This window comes from Trichinella spiralis (genome assembly GCF_000181795.1).
Source record: "Trichinella spiralis strain ISS 195 chromosome Unknown Scfld4, whole genome shotgun sequence".
Lineage (NCBI taxonomy): Eukaryota > Metazoa > Nematoda > Enoplea > Trichinellida > Trichinellidae > Trichinella > Trichinella spiralis.
Window position 1 is genome coordinate 6294219 of NW_003526943.1, and position 16284 is coordinate 6310502.

The window sequence follows — 16284 nt, forward strand, 5'->3', positions numbered from 1 at the left end:
TAACCAAGTTCAAATGTAATTTGAAATGCAACATCAAACAGATCAGCTACATCATAGGCGCAGCTTTTGATGCGAAATGTTTAAATATTTTGTTATCATTGAAATATACATTGAAAGCTTGCAAATGGAAATGAGAACAGATGGCAATTTAAGTGTTCACCAACGCACTAGTCGGTTTTTTCAGATGTTGAAATATAAAGTTTACAATTTACACGAAATATATAAATAAATTTGTTCTTTGACTTGTAAGTAATATTGCAGATTTTTAATTTTCTATTTAAATAAAATATACGACTTTTAACAATAACACTGATGAAAAAAGTCAAAACTTTCTGAAGTTGAAAATAAAATTCTTTGATTGCTAACAAGAAAGATTTTCATAGAACAGTCAAACGGGAATCAAAAATGTAATTCGATGCTAACAAATTAGCAGTTGCCATGCCTAGTTTAAGCTGACAACTGCAGCTGTGGACAATTCATCACTTGTTGATTTTTCCATTGTATTACAATCGCCATTAGTTAATCATCAGAATATTTTCTGACAAACGGAAAAGCATTTAATGCATAAATTTCATTTAATTGCTAGCTGAAACGTAATTTATTTGATGAACTGAGATAAATGAGTGTAAAACACTTTGAAAGCAAAAAGGAAGCGAAGGACAGCACGAAGCAGAATAGCAGTTAAAGCTGCTTCAAATTCACTCTGCAGTGGACATCACGTTCTTCGATGTTAGCATTCGTGCGCTATTTGTGTGTGATTAATTTTATTCTGTCAGTATCAACAAAAAGCATTAGTGCTACAAGGAATATTAAAAGTTGATCTTCGATTGTAGATAAAATATAAAATGAAAACTAAATATTGTTGCAAAAATGGTTATTTAAAAATGAAATTCAAAACTGTACAATTTATTTTCACTTTTTGTGTTGGGTTTGCGTTCAGTGCTTTGCGTTCCAGAGTTATTCGAATCATTTTTTATTCTGTTTCTTGTTATGGCTGATGTCCCTGAGTTACATCTTGTACCAAATCATTGCGGGATTTGGTCCAATTCGGTGGTATGGTAGGCAGGATATATAAATTAAAACGTGCCCGCAAACAGAAATATTGGAGATGTTCAAAAGTATGCGTTGAATGTATAGCATGTGTTCCTAGTTATTAACAATTACTTTATTTTGGTATAAGATAAAGAAGGCTGCGGGGGTTCAGTGTGGACAGATTTAGAAGTTCCGGCTGGGATCGATCGAAAAGATCACGTTGAAACCTACCGGGTAGATGAGCACCTGGCCTATATAGACTGATGGCAACCGTAAAAACTTGGGGTACGGATGGTACATTCAAGGTTGTACCTCAATGATATCAATAGTATTTTACCATCCATGCCATTGTGGCGAGTAAGCTGGTGCCAGTAGTCTGTTGCTATGTACGGTTGAAGATATTGGCAAATAAGAGTTTATTTTTCAAACTTCAATAAACAAAGCGGCTGTCCTTAGCGTCAATCTTTATCCACAAACAATAATTTGTAATTTTGATATCGCCCTGATACCACTTTGTTAATGTGGTTCACTGATATGTTGTTTACTATTGTTGTTGTTAGTGCTGTTGGCTAGTGAAAAATAAAAATCACCATTTAACTTATTTTTTGTATTGTTTTTTCTGAATTATTACTATCGCATTTGATATAACGTCACTTTGGTACAATAAAATATAGAATAAAGATAAAAATTCTATTCGGGAAAGCTGATCATGAAAAAGTATAAACTTCACCACAAATTATATATTTAAATAAACAAAATTTCAATGAATGAAGAAACTTCAAACAGACACAATAAAATTTTGAAATAATATTTCCATTTTTTATGTTACGTCACTGCTATTAAAGTTACGTAATCCAAAATGGAATATTTGAACCAATGAAATGAGAAAATATTACAGCTAATCACAAGGGAAAGATTTGAATCAATGAGCAATTAGACAAGGAAAACCAATACGAAAAAGACTTTACGGTCTAATAAAATAGCGAGATTACGAACTAATAAAATAGCGAGGACAACGACCAATAAATGAACAGTGGGACCGAATGGGAACAAAATTGAGCCCAAGTGGGACCATCCCACTTTTTTGGTATGTTCATGTGGTATGGCATGTGAACATTGGCACTTGGGCTTAACAATTTTACCAATAATTCAATATTAAAGGTTTCATACTTCACGTCACATTGTGGATAATATAAATTTATTTCTACAGTAGAAACATATTGATAAAATTATGCTAAGCCGTGATAAGACGGAAAACAATTTCGGTGTTGCCTTTTTCTGCACTGAACACATTCATTTCTGCAGTTTCTTTGGCAAACTGCACATCGTCCTTGGGCACATGATTGGAGGTAGTGCCCGTACGAAGTCCGGAGTCTTATTGGTAAGTGTGACCGTGGCCCTGGGTGGTTTCTTACGAATGGCCTCGCGTGCAATAAATGGATGGTGATTTCCCGGCGGAACTGTAAATGTGACAGCCGGTCATTGGTTGCTGTATGCAGCTCCATGTGCAATTTTCAAGCTGCCACTACGGCCATATTCAACGCATGTGAAAATAAATTCCACCACCATTTTCTTGATCTGAATTTCGGTCGATAACTAGATAACACTTTGTCCATCACATTCACACCGCCCATATATTTGTTGTACTGCCGTATGATGTTTGGCTCTGTTATATCGACATGTTTCTTCTCAGCTTTCGAATATCCTTTTACAGTTTTAACCAGAAAATGTGTATGATAATTGGATGCAATAGTTACTGCAGCGTTGTCATTCCATCGGCACACATACATTTCTCCATCACATGCATGTTCGAAATATCCTCGGCATTTTTTCATTATTACTTCCGGCTTCATAAGGGGCAGTTGCGTATTCTGGCATTTCGAATTGTACCCGTAGCCTTTATTCGTCGTCACGTCGTCTTCATTCACAATTCGATCGCTATCCACGGTAACGTCTACCCCACCACAGACATCTAGTGGCATCACTTCATCTAAATCGTCTTCCTCAATATGCTCCTCATCAGTCAGGTTGCCATCTTCACAGGGTGGTAACTGACAAACTTCTGCATTGATTTGGTCTTCTGGGGGTAAGGTCTCTAAATAGTCTATAGCGTTTTCCAACGTGAGAAATCTCGAAGCCATCACCAACTCAAATAACGACAACTTTACAGAATGGCAGTAGGGCTGTAGTCTAAATGGGAACTGAGACAACTGAGCTGACAGCTGTAAACAGGCCTTGCATCATTTGGTCAAAGTTGACCGAAACTTGGATACAGCTGTCTCCAACAACAACCAAATAATGAGAAAGATGGAACAAATGAATGTGTCAGTTGTTAGAACAGAGGTGTAGATCTCACCATTAATGTTCGCTGTGACCAAAAAACAACCTCGAGCTGTACTTATACTCAAAGAGGATTTGGTGTGGAATACGTGATTTTTATTAATGCCAAGCGCCAATATTCCCATTTGGGAACATCAAACTTTCCCACCAACCTGTCAGCTGCCACTTAGTTATAAAATAATAAAACAATATTTATTTGATAGACAACTTCTTCTTCTTCATTCCATGTTAATTATATGCAGCTGACACCAATTTTTTAAATAGAAAACGAACTGAGAGCGAGACAGGTTAAAAAAGTCGAAAATTAGCATATTTTGGGGTCCATTATCTCAGGAAACCGTGGCTGTAGTTTAGCAGAATGGAACTATGAAATAAAACTCAACAATATCTAAACAACAAAAAAATTGGGTGTGTTAACCTTCTCCTCACACAGATATTTGGCCTCAAATATCATGTTCCCAAAAGGAAACATTGGCATCTAAACAGTTAAGATTGCATTCGTTGATTGGCAACGACTGTAGATTAGTGTAATCATTTCTACGTAGCTAAAAGTTACGATTTACAATGAAGATAGCACAAAGTGCCTTTGATTTCCAACATAGGCAATTTTAAAGTATTTCTCATAAGTATGTTGTAAAATTAATTCAATATGATTTAATCTTGCATTTTTTAAATTTTTTTAATCAATTATCATTATTATCGAATCGTTATTGTTCATTTATTTCAGGCAATTCCAGTCATCAGCTGTAAAGTATATTCCAAGTTGATTGTGTTCAACTTGCAATGATATATAATCATGAATGATGCACTTTTCTGCGCAGTTTTTCAAAAAATCTGGATTGATGTTTGATAATCTGTTTTGATTTTTATTGAGAAATATTTAAAACTAATATTTGTATAAATTTACATTAAAGAGTTCTTATTGCATTTAAATAATACAGTTTGACAAATGTAAGAGTTATATAAGTAAATTTGTTACAAATTATTCTAATCCAGAAACTAAATTAGCATATGCAAGCTTCCAATGCAAAAAGATTTTCTTTTCAGCTTCGAAAGTTTCAGAAGAGTTTGCTTTGTAACAGTGCAACAGTGGTTCCATGTACTTCTGAAAAGGAACATACAATCCTCGGTGAAGTGCTGTACAAATTATTGCATCATTTGTAGAACCAGTGCTAGAACATCCATTTTTCTTGCGCACCATGTCAATCGGAAACTGAAATAAAAAGCATAAAACCACAAAATATGGAAATAAAAAAGAAATGAAGTTTCCTTTTATAATGGTTTTTGTTTTCATATAATATATGTTAAGCTTTTAATGTTCTTTGCAGATTATTGTTCAAAAAGAATTATTATTATTAAGATGGTATTTTTTATTTGATAATGTATAATTGTCTAATCATTGGAAATTACATTTCACATGGAAGTAATAATTAAAAATGTTACTTGTTTTCTAGTACAATTTGAAACTTGGAAGTTGATTTTCGTAGAAAAAAAAGGAGGTAACAGAGCAGTCGATTCCATTTCCTTGGCAATGTAATATTTGCCTTTAATGTATTTGGCGTTCAATAAATCTTGGATAGCCAATAAAAATTCTTCTGATGCTTCATTATTGTAATTAATGCAATTCTTAACACAGATGATATAAAATGTTAAAATTGCTAAAATGTACCTCATTTTAACAAAATTTAAGAGCAGCGTGATTTGGTGAGTCCATTTATAACAAGAAATAAATGTGAATAAATGTATATATATGCAAAAAAAGACGATCCTCAAATTCACATTCGATGAATTTAAGTAAATAAGTGAATTACTTGTACTGTTTTCATGTAAATTCCATGTGTAAATCTGAATAATTTGCTAATTGCATTGACATAAATCAAAATTCTATTTTTAAATTTATTATCAATATTTTTGGAAAATGCACAGAGCAGATAAATATACTAAATGAGGTTTATTTTCTTATAATTTTCATAAATTTGTATGTCAGAATTGATTCACTGTTCTCAATTATGAATTCATAATTATAGAACTGAAATTACTAAATATAAATGAATTGAAATATTAATTTTCATTTCAAATGTAAACTTATTTTTAAAATCATGAATTTTTTTCAAGAAATAAGTAAAATTTTTTAAATCATCTGTTATTCTATAAAAAATTGTATGTCTAAGAATAGTTAATGAAATACTCTTAACAAAGGAAAAATCAATGTGTTAATTCTAAAATTTAGTGTTCTAAAAATAAATTTTAAAGTAATTAAGATATTTACTGTCAAGGTAATTCCTTTTTTTTCAATAGTTTTACTTTTTTCTACTGATGTACATATGCTTCTTAATAATTTAATTTCATGTATGTTAATTTTATCTTTTTATTTAAAAATTCTAATAACTATATCAAATTATTTAATTCATGATTTTATTTCAGGAATATATATATATATGGAAAATGGAAAAAATATATACATTTACATATTTTTTTTTGTCCCAAAATCTTCGTTTCTTTCAGAGGTTAAAATTGCTTCAGAACAGCCTGTGGTTTAATAGTATATAAAAATATTTAATTGCTTATGTTTGCCACAAGAAAAATTTTACAGTCTTTTCCACGCAGTGCATAGTGAGTCTACGGCGCTGTAGTTCAATTAAACAATTTAGTAAGAATGAAAATAATCACTTTCTGGTAGCAGATAAATTATTTTCAAACATTGCTATTATGGCAAGTATTAATTCTGAAAAGTGCTCTAAAGTTATGTACTTGCGGGATATAAGATATTATTAAGTGACTTTCAGCTGCTGCTTCAATATTAAAAAATAACATTCTTTTATATTTTCTGGTTACAGGCTATAGATTATTGTACACTTTGTGATTTGAACTTTATTATTATTATTATTCAAAAATTCTTTTTTTTTTAATTTTCTTGATTCATATCGATAAAGAGTGCAACAAGTAATGTTGCAAAGCTTATTTCTTTTATGTTGCATTTGCTAAAATGTCATCTGTAACGTTTTATAAAGAGTAGAACTAGATAGATCCAGATCATCAATTTCTTGCAGTGCTGTCAAGGCAGCGCTATAACAGTGTAGTGGTTGATCAATGATTTCAGTGAGACGTGGAAATCCAATATGAAGCAGTACACACTTGAGCTGGAAGTCAGGATCATATTTAGATAGCTCAGTGCATCCATTCGTTTTACGCACCATGGATAATGGCATCTATAAAATATGAAATGCTAAATAATTGCAGTTCACAAAATAATTTTATATCCTATAAATAGCATGACTGTACGCTAAGTAAAGTCGTTACAAGATAAACTTTTAAATAGCAGTAAGCAAAATTTAGTAAACAAACTATCAACGCATCTATGATAAAATACTGAATTATTATTTTGTATTAATGGTTTGATTAATGAAATGAAAGTTAAACTGTCAAAAATTCTACTTTTATTTATCTGATCACTTATTTACTTTTATAATTTTTATGAAACTTACTGCAAATGATTGACTGTTTAACATGAATGGAATTGGGTAGAATTTTGTTTAAAGTAAAAAATTTTTTTTTAATTGAAGAATTTACCTCACTTCTGGAGCAGTTCGAGAGGTGCAATATTATTTCGGATGAATATAAGTTGGTCATTTTGACCGTCGAAATTCTTTCAAAAAACAAATAGTAAAGACTTGAAATGAAATTCTCATTCACCCAATCTTGTACAGCAATATCGAAGTCCAGCAGTTTGTTTACAGCTTTTCCACTTCTAGTGTAGCAAACAATGAACAACACCACTTTAATTAGCATTTTCTTTCTTTGAAGCTGGCTTTTATCTTTGATATACTTCACTGTAATGACTTGCCATGCACAGAAATGCTCATACATATATAAACGAGAGTGACTGAAAAGTTGTTTAACTTGATGAAGTTGTTTAAATGTTTAACTTGAATAAATTATGCAAACAAATGAACAAAAATTTCTTCCATTTTGCACATGGTTGTTTTCTCTTGTATGAATTGCTATGTAATTCCATTATAATTTGACTTATTATTGTCATTCTAATTTGAAATCACTTTGCGAATTTGTTTGATTTGTGCAATTTTTACTCGAACATTGTTTGCTAAATTTCGCTAATATCTTTTAATTTAATTAGCATCTTAAGCTGAAAAAGGTAGGTGCTAAATTCTCTTTCTCTACTGTGGAAATAATTTGCAAGTCTTCTGTAATTAATATTTGTTTAGCTGTTCAAATATCCACCATTTTCTTCACCAGCCTAGCTGCTATTGCAAGCGAATAATTCAATGAAAAATTTCTTTTCGAAGAAAATTAATTTTTACTACTTTAATTATTTTGAATTATCACAGAGCCAGATTAGCAAAATTAAATTCATTGCTTGTTAATTAATCAAAAAAAAGTAGAAGGCCAAATTGGTAAACTTTCATGTTTGTTCGAATTTTAATAACAATCAAAATGAATATTTATCACATAGGAAGTTTTCTGAATGCACTTGATTGCAATTTATAAACATTAAGTTTAATGTAATAATGCAAAAGCACAAACATGCCTGATATGGAAAACTTTAAAATCACCAAAAAATATAATCAGTAATATATTAATAAATATAATAAAGATTGAAATTGGTGCATTTTAAAAGTAAAATTAAAATAAATAAAATGAAATAAAGGAATAAAGGAATTTTAAAATATGTACATAAATTCAGTGACTGATAATCAAATTATATTGAATAATATTTATACAATTGCAAAAAGTTAGAGCTTAGCTGGATTTTGAGCAAAACTACACACACGATCATACTTTCTTATATAAAATAGCATCATTCTAATAATTGTACTGATGTCTTTGTAATTTATTAATTCAGCATTTAAGCAGATAGTAATAGATTCAGTTTGAAATCACAATTTCCTTACTTAATTGCAGTACACATTTTTTGGTCAAGAAAATGAAGTTTTGCTATTAGAATTGCTACAAAAGACAGGATTCCTTTTGAATAAAGATTTTGGATATTTAGATAATAGTTTTCATAATAAAGCCTTTATATAGCTTGAAGATGAAGAACTGCCTGTCACAGGTGTATTTATGATAATTCTAAAATTTGTGCATCAGCACAACTTGCGTTAAAAAATAATTCAAATGAAGATCAACCAGTTCGTAAAAAGTATTTAAATAAGAAAAAAAGCATGAATCAAAGTGCAAATGAGAAAATGCTGCACTTAATATTTTCATACTACCTTTACAATTAAATCACAACTTAGCAGACACATCTACAAATGTTACAATTAGCCCATAATTATAATTAATTACTTGTTTAAAGTTATGCATAATTTTTTATTTACTACATTTTATTCACTGATACAAACAGATAAATAAATGCAAAGGTGATTTTCAGAATAATATATAAGCGAACATTTTAAAAACAAAACATTTTACAAATCAAAAACTGGACCTTAAATAATTATTAATCATTCATTATTCTTTGAATATTTCAAGCAATTTAAATGGATAATTCCAAAATGATATATTATTTCAAAGCTTCAGTGTGTATTTAGTGAAATGCGTGTATTGAAATCAAAATTATTTAACCTTGATAATTATAAATTTGACTGTAAAATTTATACAAAAGCAGTTGTTTAGTTTCAATTATCACAGATGTAATGTTAATTGGAATAAAATTTGAATGAAAACAGAGATTTGAAATGAGCAACTTTTAGGTGGTAACTGAAATATCGCTTAATTATTAAAACTGACAATAGAAGTAGCAATTTGCTCGACGCTTTTTTGGCATTTCAATTTCAAAATGCATTTATTAAATTTTGCTGCCCAAAATCAAATAATGCCCAGCGTTGTCTCGGGTGGTTTTATACGACAATATTCTTATGAATTCAAAGAAAAACAATTTTATGCAAATAATCTACGCATTAAAATGCTTGGTAATGATATCATGAAAAGAAATTTGAACATACTGATTTAGTTGTGTTAATTACTTGACAATTCGTGTGAAAAATCAATCACGGCTATTCGCCATCCGCTTGGATTGGCTATTCGCAAGCAAAATTATTTAACCACAACATGCCACTTGTTACGTTGTGACCAACAATGACTTGACAACTGCAATATCTTTATTGCTTATTAATCGTCATTAGGATTCGAATTATGATTGTTATTGTACATCATTAGGGCACATAAATGATCGCCATGTTGAAGGATAAAAATTTCCAGTATTTGCATATTTTACGAACGATAAATATATTTTTTGGTTTGTTGTCGACTTTGTTGAACAGTGTTTGGTTTGCATTGAAAGTGCGCAACGTGAAGAACACCTCGGACAAACTTATTGCCGGTATGCTTGGAAAATCGCACTTGCTAGTTAGTCTGTTCGTCACATTTATTGCATAATAAAAATAAATAATAATGAAATTCAATATTAATGATAAATAATTATGATCATGCACATATTTTTTGTCTATTCTAAAATTTAAAAATATATTTAATTATTCAAGCATCTATGGAAACAAATTTGCAAATTCAATTGAAAAATTTACAAATTTTGGTTTACTATTAAAACTATCTGATTCAAAAAGTACAATTTTAAGATTAGTATTAAAAAAAATTATTAAAATGTCACTGTGATTTGAAAACTGACAAGAGATAAATTATCTGCATAAATTTGTTTTCAGCATATATTTTAGGCACATCGCTGAACAGTTTATCGCATATGATATCGTATTCAATAAAAATGTCATCCAATTGTGATCAATATTATACAAATGCTTTCAATTGCATCGTGTACTATCCGCACATCACATTATTTTCATTTGCTGAACCGCTGATGCATCTTTCAGTATTCATGTTGGCGTTTGTAGATTTTGTCAACGTTCTATTTTATCACAGTCATTGCAAAGTGCACAAACTGAACGCATCCTGGATCATTACCGTTATATCGATGATCGCTTTAAGTAACGCTGCCGTTTTGTGGCTTTTGTCGTTTCGACGAAAAAATATCTTAGTTTCACTTTGCTGCTATTATGAAGATGTGCTCGGCGAGCCAACGGCACAGTATTATTATGGCCTGGTGGCGATCAGCGGATATTTGAGCGCTTTTGTATGCTTGTTGACAATTTGCTATTTCAAATACAACAAAAGAAAATGCCAAGATGAAATATTCCAATATCAAGCCATGCGCAAACAGTCAATGCTTAAACAAACGGCCATATTCGTTGCAATCGGTGTCATTTTGCAGAGTATACCGATCACGTTGATGGTGCACATGACGATCAACAACAACAATCCAATGATCAGTCATCACCTTTGGACTGTGTCCGTGGTTGGCTATTTTGTCGTTGGCGCGTATAATTTGATTACCAAAAATGTCAACCAGTGAAAAGACAAAATTCCAACACACAAATGAAATAAAAGTTCAACGTCCGCCCATCTTTCTCTTTCATTGCGCAACACTTTTCCAAACAGAATTAAAATCACCTTCAAAAAACCTTTATTCTGCTCAATCAGAATTTACATATACTTTGGGCAATCATTTTTTGCCTGCAGATTTGGTTTTCTTGGCGATCATCTTCTTTGCAGCAGTCGTTTTGCCAGCAGCAGCAGTAGCAGTAGCGGTCGGCTTTGCCTGGGTTTTGGACTTCGCTGGCGTTCCTGCTTTTGGCTTCACTGCAGCTTGACCTTTTTGTAATTTGCCTTTCTTTTCGACGACTTTCGGTCCAGGTACGGCAACTTTGCTGGCGATCTTGCTCTTGGCCGGCATTGGGGACTTTTTCATAGAGGAACTTTCAGTGATGGATTTCGAAGCGCTGGATCGTAAACTGGCAGATCGTCTGGCAGCCCGTTTTTCCATTGCTTTTTCCTGCATTGCAAAATAATTACAATAATAAAATAATGAAACAAACCAATCGTGTCACACCTTTTGACGCTGCGCTAACAGTTTATGGTATTCCAAAGCTTGTTCTCGTCTCTTGATAGCACGACGACGTTTCAGAGCCAAGCGATGACGTCTTCGTTGCAGAACACGCGGAGTTATGAGACGCTGAATTTTCGGCGCTTTCGATCTTGCTTTCTTGCCTGATTTTGTGCATAATTTACATATATTTGCATTAAAATAAGCAAAATTATTTAAAAAATAAAACAAAAAAAGTAAAGTACCATCTTTAGCGGGCAACTCGCGACGAACAACGTATTTCCGTACATCATCTTCATAGCTCAAGTTGAAAAGTTTACGGATTTTCGACGCGCGTTTCGGTCCAAGCGGTCGAGGAATACTTTTATCCGTTAAACCTTCCACGTCGCCTTCACCTGAAAATTTCAAAAAATTTACATTTATTAAATATGCTTAATATAAATTTTCACGATCAACACTTGGTTACACTTCAATTCTGAAAAAGAAAATCCTGCCACTATCATCAACTTTTTACATTCATGCTACAGAACAACTGTTCTCCTTATCACAGAGTAAAATTTATCACATAAAAACACTGCTGCAAATAATCTTATTCGACAAACAAGTACTTACTTATTCACATGCAAAACATTAACACGAGAACATAATTTCACAATTATTCAAAATAAAATTCGTAATGGTAAAACAGCATGCACTAATATGCAAGATAAAATTATTACATTACACATCCATAAAACTGAAAAAAAGAATAATCCATCCACCGCTGCTAAAAATTATTATATATTTAAACTGACACATGCAGCATTTCAACTGTGAAATAAATTAAATCCCAAGTCATAAAATCTATTCAAATAATTTTAAATTTCAATAAGAAAAACAAACATTTATATTATTTAAAACAAAATTATGCTCCGTTCATGTTACAAACTTTACATTCTTTAAAATGCATGCTGTGGAAGAATTAAATTTTCTACTTAAAAAACAATCCGTACATTACCCTTTTTAACAATCACCAAATTCAAAACTGATAGGTTTCCATCAACGATGCATCCTCGCACGGATTTTCTTCTTCTTTCACCGTCACGCCGTGGACGGTAGCACGAGTGACCTTTGCGCAACAGAAGTCGCACACGCTGATTAGTCAAAACCCCCTGCTTCATTGGAAAGCCTTGCTTGTCGTTGCCGCCGCTAATTTTCGCAATGTAACCCTACACAAAACGCGGGATAAAATGTTTTCAAACTCACAACATTCGACAAACGTACTTTCCACTGGTCATCAATAGAAGACATATCCACTTCTTGCCCCATCCGTTTATCGTAAAAAATCCGCAACTTTCTTTCATCATCTATTTCAAAAGTTTTTTGACAAGCCGTTACCGGATAGGCAACGTTCAACTAAAAATAAATTCACTTGATAAACGATATTTTAAATGAAAAACGCAAAATAAATATAAGAAAAAAATATTTCGAAAATTCTATTTCACCAATCATTTAAACCTGTACAAAAACAAATTTTTTGAATTAAAATACAGAAGTGTGATTATATTAAAAATTTGCAATTTACAAATAACGATGAAAAACAGACAAACTGATAAAAATACATTTACCTTCATCACGCCACTTTTCTTGACACTTTCTTATAGAACAAATGAAAATCTTCACACAACCTAGATAAATAAAAAGTGCTAATTTTTAATTTAAATGACAAAAACATCATTTGTATGAAAACAAAATAAGGATTGAAATTTTAAAATATAATTTGGCATTTAACAAATAATAAATTCGTTAAAAAGTAAAGTATCCACCAGCCAGACGTCAAGAAGGTGAATATAAAGTATAATGTTCAATGAAGCTATAATACATTTCTTTAAAAAGCATAATTAATAAATAATAATAAATACACTGTTAAAAATAATAACGAAAACAGGCGCTATATAACATCAAAACTACAACCGATGAAGAAATTCATATAATGCAATGTAATGTAATATAATATATAATAATACTGAATTTTATGATTCGAATACGAAAAAACTTAACAAAAATCTTTTCTCACTACCAACGCTATAACAACCCACTGAACGTCGAGTTGGAATAATACTGTAGTTACAGCAATCAGGTATTAAAAGCAATTATGCCATCCCCATTTTAAACAACTAGCTGTGAGTTGAAAAATAAAAAAAGTTAAACCGGTTAAATCAGTCTCAGAAATATTTATTTTACTTAATAATTAGTCGCTTTCCTTTTTTTTCATTCTGTTACAATGCTTTAGTTATTTCATTTTCTACCCCTTTTCTGCAGTATTCATTAAATACATTCATGAAAAAAGTTTAGCTGAAAATTTAAAATATGATGCATTAGTCATGACAATTTTTATTTTTTGGCAATTCCGTATAAAATGTATAAATTAACCGTAAACTATAACTTAATTAAATACTGCAATTATCAATGATAAATTAAATCATTAACAATAGAAAAAAGTAAAATATGTACGAAATTTTTTTAAAAATAATATTTAAAGTACTGGGCAATTGCACAGAGTTATTTTGGAATTTCTTCAAAAAATGATACTGTTATAACAGTGCAGGCTAGTTGATGACGCCTGTTATATTCCAGAGTCAATGGAGGAAGATCAGGAAAGGCAAAGCAGATCATGAACCACGGCAATGTAGGACTCGGCTACCGTAGCAGGCACATTTGGACCTGACAATCGGTAGCAGAGTACGGTATCACGTGGAAGACAGATGCCAGGTATTGGTGGTGTGCGGTGTTGGTGAGCGATCGATCGTGTTAACATTTTTTGTGATGGTTTGAAGCGATTGCTGGATGTTCGTTTTGTAAATCATTCACCTTACATGTCTTCCTTAAGAAGAATATGATGCCGAAAGGTCAACTCGGACGGTGACGACCCGCCCGAGAACAACAAAGCGGTGGCCGACCCGCCTGCTGTGACGGAAGGTCCGTTACACTGTTTTATCTGAAAAAAATAGGCAGGTAAGAATTTATACGAATTAATTTATTTGCTTCAGTTTTCAGGCACTTTTATAAAGTAATTATAAACAAAAGTAAACATGATGTTCACAGAAAAGCTCAAGCAATTAGTGCCCAGACACGAATTGTGAACCAAGCAGTGATATTGCATGTTAGCATACAACTTCAAGACCAAATTTATTCAATTTAAAGCTATGAAAAATATGTTTCTTATTCAACAAACTAAATATGTTGAAATGATAATATTTATAGCGAATTATTTAACCAACAACTTTATTTTCATGTAAATACGGTAATATACTGTAATGTCGAGTTGGCGAGTATAGCTGTTTGTTGTTCGTTTGTGATTTTGCGATTTGTGTGAATGTAGTTTGACTTGTTGTTTTCATAGTAGACAATATGCCTTACGAAAAGAAAGATAAGCGCTACTGCGGTTATTGGAGAGGACAACGTGCAGTTTTTTGTCATGATAAGCTATCCAACTGAAAATGGAAATCTAACCGACGAATAATATATCAATGAAGATTTATTGGATGAAGTTATCCATTATGGAATAGACAAAGAAGACACAGCAGCTGCCTTTGTGAAAAAGGGAACTCGAGAACCAAGAACATCGTAACGAGCTCACCCGAGAGTCGAACTCAAACAGCACCACAGCTTTTGTCAGTGAATCGCATCGAGTTGTTTCATTTGAATTCTTTCTTCAGAAGACAAGACAGTTCGCCTTACAGAAAGGAAGCGCTATTGCGGTTAATTGAGAGGACAACATGCAGTTTTTTTATCTTCTTCTGCTGAGTGGGTAGGACACAAATGAAAATTTATTTTGCAGCTCAGCTGAAGACACACACGTGTACGTATTGTTTCGTGAGTTATAAACCGAAACCGCTTTATTCGACTTAAGCGGTATTTTCACTTGGTTAATAACTCGAAACTCGAGGCAGAAGACAAAAAGGAAGCAATAGAGAGCGTTATACGTATATATGAACAGTCGTTCATATTTTTTCAGAACGTTAACCATCGTTAATTCGATGATTCCTTACAATGGTCCTTACACGAACAAAATGCTGAAGTGTGACAAAGTACCCATACAATTTGGTGACGTTATACGTATATATGAACAGTCGTTCATATTTCTTCAGAACGTTAGCCATCGATAATTCGATGATTCCTTACAATGGTCCTTACACGAGCAAAATGCTGAAGTGTGACAAACTACCCATACAATTTGGTGAGAAATTACTTATGGTTTCGTCCTCGTACGAGGATATGGTTTATTGTCGAACACAAGAGAATATGAAATACGAGAAAGAAAAGGAAGAGGAAAACAAAATCGAAAACATTTTCCTGTTCAAAAACATCAACTGAAGATGGACCTGCAATCCAGTGTTATCACTTTTAGCGAACTTCGCACTGCAGTACTTGTTCCTGAATCAAATGAATCTGGAATGAAAGTGCTCGTAAATGCGATCCTACGCATTCGAAAAAACTCTTCTCGGACTGTTAATCCAAGATGAGTTTTTTCATTCCTCTGAACATTGTCACGGATAAAGCCCTATGAAAATGATTTCAATTTGTCTCTTGATTATGCGCCGTTGGAATCCATTCTTCATTCAGTCAACAGCCAAGTTGAAAATGCGTTACGGTGAATATGAATAAGGCGTTTTAATTCTTGTCGATGAATTAAAAGACTGCAAAAAGATGTGACTGCCTGCAGCTTCTGGAACAGAAAATTCCATTTCTAATGGCATGGGACGTTTTTCGTCAATGGAGATGACAATGTAGTGCACGGCAATGTAGACAATATTCAACTGACAACTTAATTTTCAGATTTGTACTGTAATATACTATATGTACCGAGTCGGCGAGTTTAGTCGTTCGGCGTGTGTTTGTGTGTGATTTGGCAATTGTTTATGAGTTTTGACTAATTTGTTGTATTGTCTTTGTAATAAAAGTTCTATACGTGTTCCTGGGCGTGTTGCATATTTTTGTAATATTTCAATGTATACGTT

At 32.2% G+C, this 16284-nt stretch overlaps 4 protein-coding genes across 4 annotated transcripts; 1 reads left to right on the plus strand and 3 right to left on the minus strand.

Moving 5' to 3' along the window:
* Window positions 1–2546: 2546 nt before the first annotated feature.
* Tsp_01563 (piggyBac transposable element-derived protein 3) lies at window positions 2547–3173 on the minus strand. The gene has a single exon (XM_003377311.1). It carries the CDS (start codon window positions 3171–3173, stop codon window positions 2547–2549), a length of 627 nt encoding a protein of 208 aa, XP_003377359.1.
* A 642-nt stretch (window positions 3174–3815) lies between these two features.
* Tsp_01562 (hypothetical protein) lies at window positions 3816–7002 on the minus strand. Its single transcript, XM_003377312.1, has 7 exons — window positions 6943–7002; window positions 6373–6581; window positions 5964–5999; window positions 5184–5217; window positions 4816–4998; window positions 4373–4585; window positions 3816–3917 (listed from the first exon to the last, which is right to left on the minus strand). The coding sequence occupies exons 1-7, from the start codon at window positions 7000–7002 to the stop codon at window positions 3816–3818; spliced, it is 837 nt and encodes a 278-aa protein (XP_003377360.1).
* A 2556-nt stretch (window positions 7003–9558) lies between these two features.
* On the plus strand, window positions 9559–10725 carry Tsp_01561 (conserved hypothetical protein). The gene is given in 3 exon segments (XM_003377313.1): window positions 9559–9712; window positions 10062–10598; window positions 10613–10725. The coding sequence occupies 3 exon segments, from the start codon at window positions 9559–9561 to the stop codon at window positions 10723–10725; spliced, it is 804 nt and encodes a 267-aa protein (XP_003377361.1).
* Window positions 10726–10903: 178 nt separating this feature from the next.
* On the minus strand, window positions 10904–14664 carry Tsp_01560 (40S ribosomal protein S6). Its single transcript, XM_003377314.1, has 8 exons — window positions 14548–14664; window positions 14140–14261; window positions 13944–14106; window positions 12548–12679; window positions 12282–12492; window positions 11530–11679; window positions 11291–11448; window positions 10904–11233 (listed from the first exon to the last, which is right to left on the minus strand). The coding sequence occupies exons 1-8, from the start codon at window positions 14662–14664 to the stop codon at window positions 10904–10906; spliced, it is 1383 nt and encodes a 460-aa protein (XP_003377362.1).
* Between the last annotated feature and the right edge of the window lie 1620 nt (window positions 14665–16284).